Source organism: Chiloscyllium punctatum, chromosome 39 (genome assembly GCF_047496795.1).
Source record: "Chiloscyllium punctatum isolate Juve2018m chromosome 39, sChiPun1.3, whole genome shotgun sequence".
NCBI lineage: Eukaryota > Metazoa > Chordata > Chondrichthyes > Orectolobiformes > Hemiscylliidae > Chiloscyllium > Chiloscyllium punctatum.
In genome coordinates this window covers 57,586,523-57,604,285 of record NC_092777.1, presented here as the reverse complement: position 1 = coordinate 57,604,285, position 17,763 = coordinate 57,586,523, and the positions used below count along the sequence as shown (strand labels likewise).

General features: G+C 50.3%; 1 protein-coding gene across 2 annotated transcripts; it reads right to left on the bottom strand.

Annotated features, from left to right (window-relative positions):
• Positions 1-4,912: 4,912 nt before the first annotated feature.
• On the bottom strand, positions 4,913-16,982 carry mrpl12 (mitochondrial ribosomal protein L12). 2 transcript variants are annotated; one of them, XM_072558803.1, is made up of 5 exons: positions 16,813-16,982; positions 13,970-14,153; positions 11,628-11,702; positions 6,096-6,230; positions 4,913-5,361 (listed from the first exon to the last, which is right to left on the bottom strand). In XM_072558803.1, exons 1-5 carry the CDS (start codon positions 16,860-16,862, stop codon positions 5,245-5,247), a joined length of 561 nt encoding a protein of 186 aa, XP_072414904.1. In that variant the 5' UTR covers positions 16,863-16,982; the 3' UTR covers positions 4,913-5,244. The 2 variants fall into 2 exon arrangements, with proteins under 2 accessions (XP_072414904.1, XP_072414903.1); XM_072558802.1 differs by lacking the exon at positions 16,813-16,982 and adding an exon at positions 14,808-14,899.
• Positions 16,983-17,763: the final 781 nt, after the last annotated feature.

Below are 17,763 nucleotides of genomic sequence, written 5' to 3'. Positions count from 1 at the left end.
GGCTGTTTTCCCTGGACCCTCAAGGGTTGTGGGGTGATATTACAGAGGTTTATAAAGTCACGAGGTGCATGGAGAGGGTAAATACAATGTCTTTTCCCCAGGGTGGGGTATAATCCTCGTTACATTGGAGCCAGTCTTGGTACCAGAAACCTGCTGTCAGTGCTACATTCCCCTGAGAGTCCATCACCTGCTACATTTTCCAAAACAGCATACTTGTTTGAGATGGGGGTAGCCATAGGAGACTCCTGCACTATCTGCATATTTCTCCTACCTTTCCTGGCTGTAACCCATCTAACTGACTGTACCTACAGTTTATCTCTCTTCCTGAAACTGCCGTTCATTACACCCTCCCCCCAGCTCCTGTCAATTCCTCATTGCTTCTGCCACTCCAACTGATCCATGCCATCCAATAGGATCTGCAACCAAACACACTTCCTGCAGAGGGAAAAAGTGAGGATTGCAGATGCTGGAGCTCAGAGTCAAGAGTGTGGTGCTGGAAAAGCACAGCCAGTCAGGCAGCATCGAGGAGCAGGAGAATCGATGTTTCAGGCATAAGCACTTCATCAGGAATGAGGCTTGTGGGTCAGGGCTGAGGGATAAATGGGAGGGGGGGTGGGGTTGGGGAGAAGGTAGCTGAGAAAGTGATAGTTCGATGAAGGTGAGGGAGAAGGTGATAGGTCGGGGGGGTGGGGGAGTGATGGATAGGTCTGGAGGGTGGTGCCGAGTTGGAGGCTTGGGACTGGGATAATGTAGGGGGAGGGGAAATGAGGAAGCTGTTGAAATCCACATTTATCCCATGTGGTTGCAGGATCCCAAGGCAGAATAGATGACATTGGTAGAGGTGCAGGTGAATTTCTGATGGATGTGGAAGGATCCCTTGGGGCCTTAGGCAGAGGTGAGGGGAGTGACGTGGGCACAGGTTTTGCACTTCTGCAGTGGCAGGGAAAGGTGCCAGGAGTGGGGTGTGGGCTGGTGGGGGGTGTGGACCTGACGAGGGAGTCGCAGAAGGAATGGTCTTTTTGGAATGCTCATAGGGGTGGAGGGAAATACATCACTGGTTTGGGGTCCTTTTGGTGGTAGAAGATGATGCGTTAGATGTGGAGGTCGGTGGGAGGATGCATCTACTGCATCCGTTACACTTGGTGTGGTCTCCTCTACACTGGGGAGACAGGATGTCTTCACGCGGATTGTTTCAGAGAACATCTCTGGAACACCTGCACTCACCAACCCCACCGCCCCATGGCTGAACAGTTCAACCCCCTCCTCCCACTCAGTAAAGGACATGTAGGTCCTGGGCCACCTCCACCATCAAACCATTACCACCCGATGCCTGGAGGAGGAACACTTCATATTCTGCCTTGGGATCCTGCAACCACATGGGATTAATGTGGATTTCAACAGGTTCCTCATTTCCCCTCCCCCCACATTATCCCAGTCCCAAGCCTCCAACTCAGCACCACTTTCCAGACCTATCACCGTCTCCCTCATCTTCACCGACCTATCACTTTCTCAGCTACCTTGCCCCCCCCAACCCCAACCCCCCTCCTATTTATCTCTCAGCCCTGACCCACAAGCCTCATTCCTGATGAAGGGCTCATGCCCGAAACATCGATGCTCCTGCTCCTCGGCTGCTGACTGACCAGCTGTGCTTTTCCAGCACCACACTCTCGACACTTCCTGCACACGTAATCATCGTTACATGGAAAGTCTCCCTAATCTTCCACATCCAACAGGAAGAACACATCACTCTATCTTTGCACCTTAATCATCTACAGACCCAGAAAATAGCCCAGTCTTACTGCTCCAAGCTAACTTAGTACCTAAGCTTTTATTTTTTTAAAGTTTAATCAAGAGGCAGATCTCAATAAAAAAAAAACCAATACTCAAAAAAGAAACACCCCATGCTACTCATTGTTGCAGATTAACAGAAAAAACCTGGTAAGCTTAGATCTTAAAACCACCCACTTAGCTGCTCCTCTGCTCTGAGCGTCCTCAAGGACAGCTGTGAATTTTACTGTTTGTTTATTTTTCTTTTATGAACTTTCATGTCCAGAGATACTTGAAATCAAACAGCATTGACAATTAGCCGTGCAGATTCACTGCTGAGTCAGACAGCAGTGCGAGTTTATTGCTCAGTTTGTTTCACATCCCAAGTGGTCACAGCCTTGATCTGCCTTTTCCCTTTTTAAAAGGGCCGTTGCTTTGATAGTTTTTCTCCCCCCTCAAAGTTCCAAAACAATTCAACAGCTCACAAAACAGCAATTACTGCTTCTGGAATTCGAGGAAATCAGCTCCAACACCGAAAATATTTCAAAAAAGTAGGATCAGCCACAACTTTTTCCTGCCCTCCATCTTGGATTACCCATATTAAAAAGGCATCTGGACGGGTACACAACTAGGAAGGGTTTAGAGGGATATGGGCAAATGGGACTTGGTTAATTTGGGATATCTGGTTAGCATGGATGGGTTGGGTTGAAGGGTCTGTTTCCATGCCGTACTCTATGATTCACCTGAGAATTGCAGACGTTTGTGCCCAGATGGGCCCCAGAGCAACAGTAAATGTGAGGAGACACCACCAGAGGGCAGTGCTGCCTGCAACAAGGAGAACGTGCTTAATACAATCCAGCGACCGAAAGATCCCAGGCCAATATTAGGGATTAGGTCACCTCAGAGCTCCCCGAGTATTTAAACTGGAATCTTACTGCCAAACAGACAATGCCACGAGAAGCTCCTCATCCCTCTAGAAAGTCAGTCTGCAACAGGGTGTATTTTCTAGTAACTAAGCAGATGCCTCCCATCACTCAGGTTCAACAGACCTTGTTTGTACACACACACACACATTACACTGTGTGTGTGTGTGTGTGTAAGTTTGGATCATGGCATGAAACATTAAACAGCTGCCTTTCGCACATTGACCTCACTGAAAACAACAGTCATGGAATATAAGTGGTGGAGAATTCACCATCACCCGCACTTATCATAGCTCCCAGTAAGATAACTCATCAGAGGCTGATAGAACTGACTCAGTCTGGAGCTCTGGAATCCCTCCCTCAAAGACATTCCCTAAAACATCCCTTTTCGATCATGTAGAGGGACAGTAAATATGTAATTGGTCACTGCTGCTCTCAAACAAGACAGGAAATCAGCCGGGCTGGAGGAGGGTCTTTAACTGCTTTGAGAATCCAAAGTCGACAGGCAGGAGGCTGGAAGAACACAGCAAGCCAGGCAGCATCAGGGGGGGCAGATGTCGATGTTTCGGGTATAACCCTTCTTCAGATTACAAACAGCACACCCCCTCCCCCAATTAAAAGGCCATCTCAGTGGTCCCAGATAACCAATAGGACTTTGGGTAGCGGTACTTTAGGGGCCCTGACAGATAACCACAGGCCAACACCATTCACCAGCACCAGGAGGACAGGAAATTCCAAGCTCACTGCCGGGGACAGCAACTCACTGTCTCCCAGTTTCATGCACTTTCCTCCTCAGGTCAGACTCAAGAATAGCAAATATTATTCAGTCTACAGGAGCAGAGGGTGTGATCGCTTGGCACGTTCATGTGAGTTAGCTATGTTGCAATGGAGGCAGCATTACATCCTCTTCAAGCTCCTGGGGAATTGCCAGAAAAGGTGCAGGGTGGGGCAGCGAATGCATGAATCGGGAGGGTATGGAGTATTAATTATGAGCTGAGTGAATAAAGAGCAGGTTGTGAGTGAAGTGAACTGAACAAATGCTGCACAGACTGTGTGTGAACTGTGTGAGAACACTTCACTTCCAGCAGCAGTAGCATCTTCAGCCCCACAGGCTGCACAAAATCATCAATTACCAAAATCGCCACATCCAATAAAGGGAGAGCGGAGGCAAGTCGGAAAAAAAAACAGTGGCTGTCCACAAGATTTCGGGAAGTCACTCCTCACCTATACAAAAATCCCCTGCTCTAAAATTTACTGGGCTTTCAATAACTGTTAATCTAATTCACATCAGCACAGCACAAACCATGTCAGACGTCAAAGGTAGGTTTTACACAGTGTGGAACGCTTTGCCAGAAGGGGTAGTAGAGTCAGATACATTAGGGACATTTAAGCGACTCTTGGAATAGGCACATAGAAGATGTAAAAATCAACAAGGTAAAAACAATGACTGCAGATGCTGAAAACCAAATACTGGATTAGTGGTGCTGGAAGAGCACAGCAGTTCAGGCAGCATCCAACGAGCAGTGAAATTCCTGATGAAGGGCTTTTGCCCGAAACGTTGATTTCGCTGCTCGTTGGATGCTGCCTGAACTGCTGTGCTCTTCCAGCACCACTAATCCAGTACATAGAAGATGTAGGTTAGTCTGATCTTAGAGATAAAAGGTCGGCACAACATCAAGGGCCGAAGGGCCTGTACTGTGTTGTACTGTTCTATGTCGCAGCCCTTTAGTAGAGGGGAGGTCCCTTCCTTACACTGACCATAGCACCTGGACTGATAGGGGCTGAGACCAGAGATAGAAGACATAATACTGACCCTGCCCATGGGCACCCCATTACTAACAGCACTGGCTGCTGCTCGATTTACAATGCATCACCCTCTCAGTGGAAGGGAGAACACTTGCTTTTGGAAATCAGAAGGCCATTGCCGTGTGCAGAGGCAGTCTAACCTTTATCAGTCTCTAATGTGAAACTCAGCACTCATTATTACCTCTATACCTTTGGGACAGGAGGAAGGAGGTCGGTGTTGGGGCGGACGATCTATTGGTGATTAAATTCACATCACTGTGAACACGGAGGCACTGTTGTTATCCTGAAGCCTGCTTCGCCACCTCCAACGACGATGCTCCTGTTCCCAGCTGCTATCAGAACAACTCAACTGAGTTAGTGCACAGTATGAGGTCACCGCATGGAATCAAAAACATTCACCCCCTGAGTCTGACAAGTTTCTTTCTTTGCATCATTTAATGATGGGTGAGAATAATCATTGCTGTACACGGAGATTCCATTGATTATATCTGTATTCCGGGTTTTGCAGAGGGTGAGCATTTACAAAACCTCTAAGTCCTATCTGACCATTAACTGCACCTTCAGGCAGTGGTATAAAATCATAATATGTAGACACACACACATGTACAAACAATATCTTGGTCAAACCAAACTCCCCACTGGAAAGTAAGTCCAATGACAGTATACAGCAGCTCCAGGACACCAGTCAGTGCGGAGGCAGGGCTGAGGAAGGCCTGGTGACCAGTCTCCATGGTGACCTGCCGGCACGTTATTCCAGCTGAACAGTTCCTCCCGCTGCCTCAAGAGCTGCCTTCAGTTTCTCTGCTTCCTCCTTCCCGACGTTAGCCTTCACCTCTCGAGGAAGAGACTCCACCAGTTTCTTCGCCTGGCAATAAGCAGACAGGTTAACTGCAAAACAGGGGGAACCCTCTGGACCCAGTGACACACAGTACAGCAGGGACAGAGACCCTCTCCCCCCCAACCAACCCCCCACATCCCCCTCCCCCCCAGCTCTCAGACAGCAAGGGAAAGGGGGAGACAGCAATGGCAGCAAGGATTCGGATTTCCACTGTCCCACAACCACGACAATGTTTCGACCAAGGGAACAGCACAGGCTGCATGGTAGCTCAGTGGTTAGCACTGCTGCCTCACAGCTGTAGATCTCTATGCCTATGTGCAGGTTAGGTGAATTGACCATGCTCAATTGCCCGTGGTGTTTAGGGATGTGTAGAGTAGGTGGGCTAGCCATGGGAAATACAGGGTAGGGGGATGGGTCTGGGTGCAGTGCTCCTCAGAGGGTTGGTGTGGACCAGTTGGGCCAAATGGCCTGTTTCCACATTGTTGGGATTCTATGAAATCCGACTCAAAACTGGCCACTTTTTGCATCAGTTGTTAAGGGGTAAAATTTCAAAAAAAAACATAATGTACCTACATCAATGTAACCAAGCACTGCATTGGTTTCATATCAGTTACTGCTTTTATAACCAGTACAAAACCCTGCTCCATCCCATACTCAGTGACCTGTGGTCCGAGAGCGGGCATGACCTTGTTATCAAGGGTGCCAGGTCTCAGGGGCTGGCCATCAAGCCCGTTCCAATGGGATCACTCATTCTAACTCACCTGCACCAGGTTGAGGCCAGGGATACAGTTCTTGACTTCCTTAATGAGCTTCACTTTCTCTGCTGCTTTGAACTCCGTCAGTTTCACGGTGAAAACTGATTTCTCCTTCTTTACCTGGGCAGTCTCTTCGTCTGCCTGTTGGACATAACAACGCCAGAGAAAATGAGAGCGGGGAGAGAGAGAGAGAGAGAGAGAGAGAGAGAGAGAGAGAGAGAGAGAGAGAGCAAAGAGCTCAGGGAACATACCGTGTTTAAAGAAAAAAGGGAATGTCACTGTGGATCTAGCAGACTGTAGGCTGCACTCTCATGAGAGAGAGAGAGACACAAGAGCGTCGGAGGCTGGGGTGGGGGGTGACCTTATAGAGGTTTACAAAATTATGAGGGGCATGGATAATGTAAATAGACAAAGTATTTTCCCTGGGGTCAGGGAGTCCAGAACTAGAGGGCATAGGTTTAGGGTGAGAGGGGAAAGATATAAAAAGGACCTAAGGGGCAACTTTTTCACAAGAGGATAGTACGTGCATGGAATGAGCTGCCAGAGGATGTGGTGGAGGCTGGTACAATTACAGCATTTAAAAGGCATTTGGATGTTGTATATGATAGGAAGGGTTTGGAGGGATATGGGCTGGGTGCTGGCAGATGGGACTAGATTGGGTTGGGATAGTTGGTCGGCATGGACGGGTTGGAGCGAAGGGTCTGTTTCCGTGATGTACATCTCTATGATTCTGTGGTTCAGCCTGAGGGTCAGCACGCCCCAGGTGAGGGGAGAGCTTGAGAAGGAGACACCTTCACGGTGGGGGAATTGAACCCCCGCTGCTGGCATCACCCTGCATCGCAAACCAGCCAACTGAGCTAACCAACTCCATGTCTATGTATGTACAGTATTGCAGGATTGTCACAGCTGGTGTTATTGCTCACTGTCAAAGTTTGGATTTATTGCCCGTACCAGAGGAAAGTGCAGGGTTTCACATTAGAATCCAGAACTCCAACAAAACAACCGGCCAATTCCCAATTCACTGTATGAACTGTGTCCACGCTCTATCACACAGAAGGCCTCCTGGTCAGCTGCTGAATGCAATGTCAACTGAACACTGTCAATGCGATTGTTCAGTTCTCAATCAATCTCGTGTTGCAAGGGAATCGCACGACAGCAGCACCATTTAAACTAATGAGGCTGGAATGGCGTTAGAGTCAACACACGGTTTAAAAGTTTGCACTTTAGAAACAGTGCCCCCAGTTCATCGATCGCGCTACAGCAACAACACGCAACAGCGTGTTATAGCAGAATGACTCAAAACTAATGATATATTAGTTAACTGGGCATTTCTAGTGAGAAGTGAATATAACTAGGACTAGGTCTAGTGATTACTGCACAGAACAATCAGGAGGTAACACTTTCCTGGATAATTGTACTATTGACCTGGTCCTTTCCCTCAGGCCAGCAGCTGTGCGCTCTCTGGGCCTGGTGAGAGAAGATCTGGATCCTCAGAGTACAGTTTCCACTTTAGGCCCATTTTCTGCAAAAAAACCCCCCTGCTTTTTAAAAATTCACTCTTGGGAACCTAGGCATTGCCAGCTGGCCAGCATTTCTTGCCCATTTCAAGTCGAGATTCCTAGCCTCTGATCTGGTCTTGTAGCCACAGGATTTACAATGATACAGTGAATGCTGGAGAAACTCAGCAGGTCTGGGAGCATCCTGAAAGGTCTTTTCTCTCTCCACAAATGCTGCCAGACCTGCTGAGTTTCTCCAACTATTCCTGCATTTGTTTCAAATTTCCAGCAATTGCAGTATTTTGCTTTCATTTGTACAGCTAGTCAAACTCAGTTACTGGTTGCAGTAACCCCCAAGATTTGATTGTGGGAGATACAGTGGTGGTGACGTCATTAAATGTCAAGGAGTAATGGTTATGGTCATCACCTGACAATTGTGTGGTGTGACTGTTAGTTGTCACTTTTCAACCCAATCTGGACATTGTCCAGATCGTGTTGCAATTGAACGTTTATTGCTTTAGTATGCAAGGAGTTGTGAATGGTGATAAGCATTGTTCAATCATCGGCAAACATTCCCCACATCTGATCTTATGAGGGAGGCAAAGTCATTGACGAAGCAGCTGAAGATGGTTGGGCCTAGGACACTCCCCTGAGGAGCTCCTGCACAGATGTCCTGGAGCTGAGATGACTGACCTCCAACAACCACAACCATCTTCCCACGTACCAGGTATGACTCCAATCACCAGAGTTTGCCCCCCAGTGCCCATTGATTCCAGTTCTGCTAGGGGTCCTTGATGCCACATTTGGTCAAATCTGGCCTTGATGCCAAGGGCTGTCCCTCTCCCCTCTTTTGTCCATGTTTGAACCAAGGCTGTAATGGGGTCAGGAGCTGAGTGGCCCTGCCAGAACCCAAACTGGCCATCACTGAGCAGGTGCTGCTTCAAAGCACTGTTGATGAGACCTTCCATCACTTTACTGATGATTGAGAGCAGATTGATTGAGCAGTAATTGGCAGAGTTGGATTTGTGTACTGCTTTGTGTGTACAGGACATACCTGGGCAATTTTCCACATTGTCAGGTTGGTGCCAGTGTTGTAACTGCACTGGAACAACTTGGCCAGGGGAACAGCACGTTCTGGAGCACAAGTCTTCAGTACTATTGCCGGAATGTTGTCAGGGCCTGTAGCCTTTGCAGTATCCAATGCCTCCAGCCGTTTCTTGATATCACGTGGAGTGAATCGAACTGGCGAGACACTGGTATCTGCGATTCCTGGGACCACTGGAGGAGGACGTGATGGATCATCCACTCAGCACTTGACTGAAGTTTGCTGCAAATGCTTTAGCCTTATCTTTTGTACTGATGGGCTGAGCTCTTCCATCATCGAGGAAGGGGATATTGGTGGAGCCTCTTGCTCCTTGAGCGAATTGTTGTCTACTGCCATTTATGACTGGATGTGGCAGGACTGCAGAGCTTAGATCCATTGGTTGTGGGATAGCGCAGGTCTGTCTGTCGCAAGAACTTTCGAAAGCTGATTGGGGGCAGATGTTCGCAGGTAAAGGGACGACTGGAAAATGGGAAGCCTTCAGAAATGAGACAACGAGAATCCAGAGAAAGTATATTCCTGTCAGGGTGAAAGGGAAGGCTGGTAGGTATAGGGAATGCTGGATGACTAAAGGAATTGAGACTTTGGTTAAGAAAAAGAAGGAAGCATATGAAAGGTATAGACAGGATAGATCGAGTGAATCCTTAGATTATAAAGGCAGTAGGAGTATACTTAAGAGGGAAATCAGGAGGTCAAAAAGGGGACATGAGATAGCTTTAGCAAATAGAATTTAGGAGAATCCAAAGGGTTTTTACAAATACATTCAGGACAAAAGGGTAACTAGGGAGAGAATAGGGCCCCTCAAAGATCAGCAAGGCAGCCTTTGTGTGGAGCCACAGAAAATGGGGGAGATACTAAACTAGTATTTTGTATCAGTATTTAGTGGAAAAGGACATGGAAGATATAGACTGTAGGGAAATAGAGCTGAAAAATGTGTTGCTGGAAAAGCGCAGCAGGTCAGGCAGCAAAGGAACAGGAGAATCGACGTTTTGGGCATAAGTCCTTCTTCAGTCTCATGCCCGAAACGTCGACTCTCCTGCTCCTTGGATGCTGTCTGACGTCCTGCGCTTTTCCAGCAACACATTTTCAGCTCTGAACTCCAGCATCTGCAGTCCTCACTTTCTCCTGTAGGGAAATAGATGGTGACACCTTGCAAAATGTCCACACTACAGAGGAGGAAGTGCTGGATGTCTTGAAATGCATAAAAGGTGGATAAATCCCCAGGACCTGATCAGGTGTACCCTAGAACTCTGTGGGAAGCTAGAGAAGTGATTGCTGGGCCTCTTGCCGAGATATTTATATCATCGATAGTCACAGGTGAGGTGCCGGAAGACTGGAGGTTGGCAAATGTGGTGCCACTGTTTAGGAAGGGTGGTAAGGACAAACCAGGGAACTATAGACCAGTGAGCCTGACCTTGGTGGTGGGCAAGTTGTTGGAGGGAATCCTGAGGGACAGGATGTACATGTATTTGGAAAGGCAAGGACTGATTTGGGATAGTCAACATGGCTTTGTGCGTGGGAAATCATGTCTCACAAACTTGATTGAGGTTTTTGAAGAAGTAACAAAGAGGATTGATGAGGGCAGAGCGGTAAATGTGATCTATATGGACTTCAGTAAGGCGTTCGACAAGGTTCCCCATGGGAGACTGATTAGCAAGGTCAGATCTCACAGAATACAGGGAGAACTAGTCATTTGGATACAAAACTGGCTCAAAGGTAGAAGACAGAGAGTGGTGAGGAAGGGTTGTTTTTCAGACTGGAGGCCTGTGACCAGTGGAGTGCCACAAGGATCGGTGCTGGGACTTCTACTTTTTGTCATTTACATAAATGATTTGGATGCGAGCATAAGACGTACAGTTAGTACGTTTGCAGATGTCACCAAAATTGGAGGTGTAGTGGACAGTGAAGAGGTTTACCTCAGATTACAACAGGATCTGGACTAGATGGGCCAATGGGCTGAGAAGTGGCAGATGGAGTCTAATTCAGATAAATGCGAGGTGCTGCATTTTGGGAAAGCAAATCTTAGCAGGACTTATACACTTAATGGTAAGGTCCTAGGGAGTGTTGCTGAACAAAGAGACCTTGGAGTGCAGGTTCATAGCTCCTTGAAAGTGGAGTCGCAGTAAATAGGACAGTGAAGGCGGCGTTTGGTATACTTTCCTTTATTGGTCAGAGTATTGAGTACAGGAGTTGGGAAGTCATGTAGTGGCTGTACAGGACATTGGTGAGGCCACTGTTGGAATATTGCGTGCAATTCTGGTCTCCTTCCTATCGGAAAGATGTTGTGAAACTTGAAAGGGTTCAGAAAAGATTTACAAGGATGTTGCCAAGGTTGAAGGATATGAGCTATAGAGGGAGGCTGAATAGGTTGGGGCTGTTTTCCCTGGAGCATTGGAGACTGAGGGGTGACCGTATAGAAATTTACAAAATTATGAGGGACATGGATAGGGTAAATAGACAAAGTCTTTTCTCTGGGATCGGGGAGTCCAGAACTAGACAGCAAAGGCTTAGGGTGAGAGGGGAAAGATATAAAAGAGACCTAAGAGGCAACTTTTCACATAGAGGGTGGTACATGTATGGAATGAGCTGCCAGAGGATGTGGTGGAGGCTGGTACAATTGCAACATTTAAAAAGGCTTTTGGATGGGTATATGAATAGGAAGGGTTTGGAGGGATATCGGCCAGGTGCTGGCAGGTCGGACTAGATTGGGTTGGAATATCTGGTCGGCTTGGACGGGTGAGGGAGAGACAACGCCATGCAGAAATTTCAAAAGGGGGACAGGAATTTTATAATCCCCGATGGCCCAGGAGCACAGGCTGATGGGGCAGAGGAAAAACCCCACAAGCAGCAACGCGTCAGGATGCAGCTCACGTTTCTAGAGGCTGGCTGTTTCCACATGGGAAGGGAGTCAGTGGGAGCTGTCCCTTAAGCGGCTGTTACCTGGGAATCCGGCTGAGCGGCTGTTACCGGTCCCGCCATCGGCATCATTCCGATATCCTGAATTTTCAATGTTTTCTGTGAAAGGAGAGTATTAATTATAACACACAACCAATTCCATTCAATGTCCCCACAGGGAGAGCCAGGGGGATAACACAGGGAATCTAAACCTGTATCTAGCTGCATGGAAAGATTGATGTGAATGGTGATCTCCAACTCATGTACACCAGCTGGTTACACAGAGCTCACTGTATCAAGGACCCAATGGGAACCGCTTCTGCCCTCAATCAATCCACAAAGCACGCATACACACAAATTGTCACTTAGCTATCCTCAAAGACAATATGTTGACACCTCCTGCCTCTGGTCCTCCAGCAAGCTGCAAGTGTCATGGGGGTGTAGGGCAGTGATTTCAAAGAATAAATCATGAAACAGATTTGACTTCTGAGAGGGCACGTTGATTGGTCACTCAGAATTTCACACTATCACAGCCTCCAATCGCAATGTGTTTACCGAGAGTGGAAGCACCAAATCAAACCTCAATGTAAATAAGTGACCAACAATAACCAACCTCTTGATTCACATTATTTGCCCCCAGTACCCTGCCAGATTTCCTGCCTTGCTTTCTGCAATTTTAAATGAGATGGGGAGAAAACAGTGCAAGATAAATTTGACAGGGGTCACATTATGATAGTAACTGCCTAAACCACAGCCTGACAGAGACTCGATGTTGGATCATCTCTGAACTGAAAACAAGCAACAGCTCAGGGCATCTTGAACCTTGGAACCATCCCAAATCACCCACAGCTTGTGTCGTACTGCTGTCACTGCTCATTCACCATCAGGTACATGAACAGCCTCCTGTCTACTTACACACTCAGAGACAGTGCCTAAAGAAAACTCCACAATCTCTATACCAGGGCTTCCCAAAGTGGGGGCCGGGACCCCAGGGACAGCTGGGTGCTGAGGCAGCAATGGCCACCATGGCGCACTTTCCCAACCTCCAAACTCGGTGCTCTCCCCCCCACCGTGATAAACTTCAAGCCTGGAATGGGGTCACATTTGGAAAACGTTTGGGAAACACCATCCCATATAGAATTCGTGATGCAAATCTCTCGGATATTTAGTATAGTATAAGCACCTTTCCTCATAGAATCCCTACAGTGTAGAAACAGGCCCTTCGGCCAAACAAGTCCACACCGACCCTCCAAAGAGTATGCCGTTCCCCTACCCTATTACTCTAAGCTCCCCTGCCTAATGCACTTCACCATTACATCGCTGAACACTCAATGGCCAATCAACCTAAACCTGCACATCTTTGGGCTGTGGGAGGAAGCCAGAGCACCCAGAGGAAGCCCACACAGTCACCCAAGGCTGGAATCGAACCTGGGTCCCTGGTGCTGGGAGGCAGCAGTGCTAACCCACTGAGCCACCGCGCTGCCTTAAATGGCCATGTCCTCAACCTCTGAGCCAGGAGGCCTGAGCTCCAAGTCCCACCTGCCCCAGAGGCGTGTAGTAACATCTCTGAAAAGGTTGATGATCCGCCATTAGCACTTCGCCACTGATGCCCAATAACGTCCAATTCCCTTTCTTCACGAGAAACAACTTCTAAAAATTACCACTTCTAAAATATTCAATGACTGCCCACTTGCACTGTCTTCTGAGGCAGAAAGCTTCAGATCACGCAGCCCACACAGAAATACATTCCCTCGCTTCTGTCCTAAAAGGTTGAGCCCTAATTTTAGAAGTGTCCCCTAGCTTTGGACCAAACCTCAATACAAAACAGCCTTTCCAAGCCCCCTCTGTCAAGACTGTTCAGGATCTTATAAATTTCAAATAAATCCCCTGAAGACTGGCGAGTGCAAACAAACCCAACCCCGAATGATCTTTCCTCAGGGACACGGAGGCCTGAAGGTCCACCACCTGGTATACTAAAGCTAACCACAAACCAGCAAGATAACTGGAATACCAGCCTGTGAGCTTTCCTATGCTGCGTTGCACCATAAAGCACCACTCACTACCCACTGCAGCACTGATGTGGTTGTAGCCCCTCTCAAATAACAGTGCCATACCTTCCCTAGTACTGCACTGGACAGTCTTCCTGCTCAAGTGCTCAGGAGTGGGAGGAACTCACAACATTCTGACTCCAAGACAGAGTTGTGGTTCTCCCCAGGGCCGGGACTGGCATTGGGAGATCTCCCAGTTTCTCTTGCCCCAGGATTGAGGAGCCAGCTGGTGGCAGGACTGCCTACGAGCCCCTTGTCAACATCCCAGCCTGCTCTACTCTTGTATCGACACAATGTTTTCAACCTCCAGACAAAGGGAGATCCTTTCTGTAAACGTACCTTAAGCAGTTCATTTAAGTCAGCGATTTCCAGAAGGGTCAAGCTCGCGATTTCCTGTACCAGCTGCTTTATCTTTGGTGAGTATTCTTTGGGGGCGGTGTCGAGGGGTGGTGTTGCCAGGCTGTCATGATTGCAGGCACTGGTCCTCAGGGCACGTAGTGCACAGAATGTTCGCAACTCTCTCCTGTCAAAAGATCGGATAGAAACATGGAATTCAAATGGAGATATCGGTGTACTGAGGCCTTAAGACATTAGCTGTTTCTTTGGAGCTGGTCCCCGAGGAGTAATTTCCCCAGAATTTGTGTAAAAATGGCCAGGCCGTCATCACCTGCGGCTATCACACAGAGTAAAGTGGACAGCAAATTTACATGGAGCTTTGGGAAAACAGTGCAATGAGGAAACCTAGGAACAGTGGTCTGCACATACCCACTCTGCTGGAGTGAGGGCTATAGCTGTCTCCAACATACTCAGCGCTGAAATCACTGGTAATACACTTTGTGGTGTTTGTGAGTATATACCCACTGGTTCAACACTACACTGGTTGAAAAGTTACAGTTGCAGCAAACGTCCCAGGCTGATCTCTAATCAGAATGCGTTGACCAGTCAGGATTTTAATCTGAGGGTCACCGTGGCGCAGGGGAGGATAGAGGCTGGGGAGGTAGGACCTTTCATGGGACCTTCAACTGAAGCGGGAATTGAACCCACACTGTTGACACCACTCCACCTCACAAACCAGCCATCCAGCCAACTGAGCTAACTATCAGTGGTGCAGTCAAGACGGAGGTTTCTTTTATATGAATGTATTTGCTGCCACAGTAATGGCAGAGGCTAAACTCACCACCCAGATAGTGCCAACTGGGAGACCTTGCATCCAAAAGAGAAAATGTTTGAAAATCTCAGCCGGTCTGGCAGCATCTGTAAGGAGAGAAAAGAGCTGACATTTCGAGTCTAACTGACCCTTTGTCAAAGCTATACCTGCCTTCTCATGGGGTATGTGGAACATTCCTTGTCCCAGGCCTACCTGGGTCCCCTCCCATAACTGCTTTATCGGTACATCGATGACTATTTCGGTGCGGCGTCATGCTCTCATCCTGACCTGGAAAAATTCATAAACTTTGCTTCGTTTCCATCCCTCCATCACCTTCACCTGGTTCATCTCCGACACTTGCCTTCCTTTCCTTGACCTTTCTGTCTCCATTTCCGGCAACAGTCAATCCACTAATATCCATCATAAGCCCACTGACTACCACAGCTATCTGGACCACAGCTCTTCTCACCCTACGTCCTGTAAGGATTCTATCCCTTTCTCTCAGCTCCTTCGCCTCTGCTGCAAAAAGAGCTTTGACAAAGGGTCAGTTAGACTCAAAACGTCAGCTCTTTTCTCTCCTTACAGATGCTGCCAGACCTGCTGAGATTTTCCAACATTTTCTCTTTCGGTTTCAGATTCCAGCATCTGCAGTAATTTGTTTTTATCCAGTAAGGAAGGAGGGGGTGGGGGTGGGGGGGGGGGGGGGTGAAAGGGGGGGTGAAGGAGGGGGTGGGGGGGTGAAGGAGGGGGTGGGGGGGGTGAAGGAGGGGGTGGGGGGTGAAAGGGGGGGGTGAAGGAGGGAGGGAGGAGGGGGTGGGGGCTGAAGGAAGGAAGGAGGGGGTGGGGGGGGTGAAGGAGGGAGGGGGGGGTGGGGGGGGTGAAGGAGGGAGGGGGGGGTGGGGGGGGTGAAGGAGGGAGGGGGGGGGTGGGGGGGGTGAAGGAGGGAGGGGGGGTGGGGGGGTGTGAAGGAAGGAGGGGGGGGTGGGGGGGTGTGAAGGAAGGAGGGGGGGTGGGGGGGTGTGAAGGAAGGAGGGGCGGTGGGGGGGGTGTGAAGGAAGGAGGGGGGGTGTGAAGGAAGGAGGGGGGTGGGGGGGGTGAAGGAGGGAGGGGGGTGGGGGGGGGTGAAGGAGGGAGGGGGGTGGGGGGGGTGAAGGAGGGAGGGGGGTGGGGGGGGTGAAGGAGGGAGGGGGGTGGGGGGGTGAAGGAGGGAGGGGGGTGGGGGGGTGTGAAGGAAGGAGGGGGGGTGGGGGGGTGAAGGAGGGAGGGGGGTGGGGGGGGTGAAGGAAGGAGGGGGGTGGGGGGGGTGAAGGAGGGAGGGGGGTGGGGGGGGTGAAGGAGGGAGGGGGGTGGGGGGGGGTGAAGGAGGGAGGGGGGTGGGGGGGGGTGAAGGAGGGAGGGGGTGGGGGGGGGTGAAGGAGGGAGGGGGGTGGGGGGGGTGAAGGAGGGAGGGGGGGGTGGGGGGGGGGTGAAGGAGGGAGGGGGGTGGGGGGGGTGAAGGAGGGAGGGGGGTTGGGGGGGGTGAAGGAGGGAGGGGGGTGGGGGGGGTGAAGGAAGGAGGGGGGTGGGGGGGGTGAAGGAAGGAGGGGGGGTGGGGGGGTGAAGGAGGGAGGGGGGTGGGGGGGGTGTGAAGGAGGGAGGGGGGGTGGGGGGGGTGAAGGAGGGAGGGGGGGTGGGGGGGTGAAGGAGGGAGGGGGGGTGGGGGGGGTGAAGGAGGGGGGGGGGGTGGGGGGGGTGAAGGAGGGAGGGGGGTAGGGAGGGGGGTGGGGGGGGGTGAAGGAGGGAGGGGGGTGGGGGGGGTGAAGGAGGGAGGGGGGTAGGGAGGGGGGTGGGGGGGGGTGAAGGAGGGAGGGGGGGTGGGGGGGGTGAAGGAGGGAGGGGGGGTGGGGGGGGTGAAGGAAGGAGGGGGAGGGTGGGGGGGGGTGAAGGAGGGAGGGGGGGTGGGGGGGGTGAAGGAGGGAGGGGGGTGGGGGTCTGAAGTGGGACGCTGTCCCCGAGTCCCCAGCCACTCTCCCCCCTCCAATCCCCGGTCCTGTACCTGACTAGGCCCCAGGCTGTCCCGGTCCCTCTCCCCAGAGCCGCTAACATCTCCCCCCGCGGGCCGATGGTCACCTCCTCCGAGCTGCCGGCTCCCACATGGAGCAATGGCGGCGGCCAGAGGGGGTGGGGCACTGTCACCTCTAGGCCGTGACCTACCCAGCAGGCACCGCGCCGCCAGCATTCAATTCAACTTTATTGACACCCTGACCAATCACAGCCACCGCGCTGCCAGGATGCAATATAACTTTATTGACAAGAATCAGATCTGAATGCTACAAAGCATGAGACCTATTAATGTTGCAGGGAGGAGCCTCAGGGACATTAATGGGGCTCATACCCTGCAGTATTACTGTCCTTGAAGTATCTCCCTACAGCATTAGTAGGTCTAATACTCTGCTTCATTAATGATACAGGGAGTATCTCAAGGACATAACCCTTTAAGGTCTTTCCTCCAGAGCCCTGATGGACATAGCAAAAGATGCTAAACTGCACGATGTCTTCAGCACCCCTACAGACAGTGTGCAGCATAGATACACCTGGTCGCGGGCAGACGGGTCTATCCGCTCAAGGATAGATAACCTGTTTGTGTGCCTGACGCTCTCAAGTCAGATCCACCGACGTCTTCTTCTCTGACCACTGCCTCCTGCTGGTCGACTGTCACCTACAGGACGAGCAGCGGGCTGGTAAGGGAACGTGGAAGCTGAACACAAAGCTGTTGACCCCGGGAAACATTGAGGAGCTCAAGAGGGACTACGCAGGTTGGAGAACCGTGAAGCCCCTCTTTGAGTCCCCAGCGGACTGGTGGGAAACAGTAAAAGGGAACATCAAGAGGTTCTTCATCCTCAAAGGTGTTCAGGTGGTGAGAGAGAGGCGGGGAAAACTGTCCCAGCTCCAGCAAAGTATGCAGAACCTGCTCCTGCTGCAGATGATGGGGGTCAATGTCATGGAG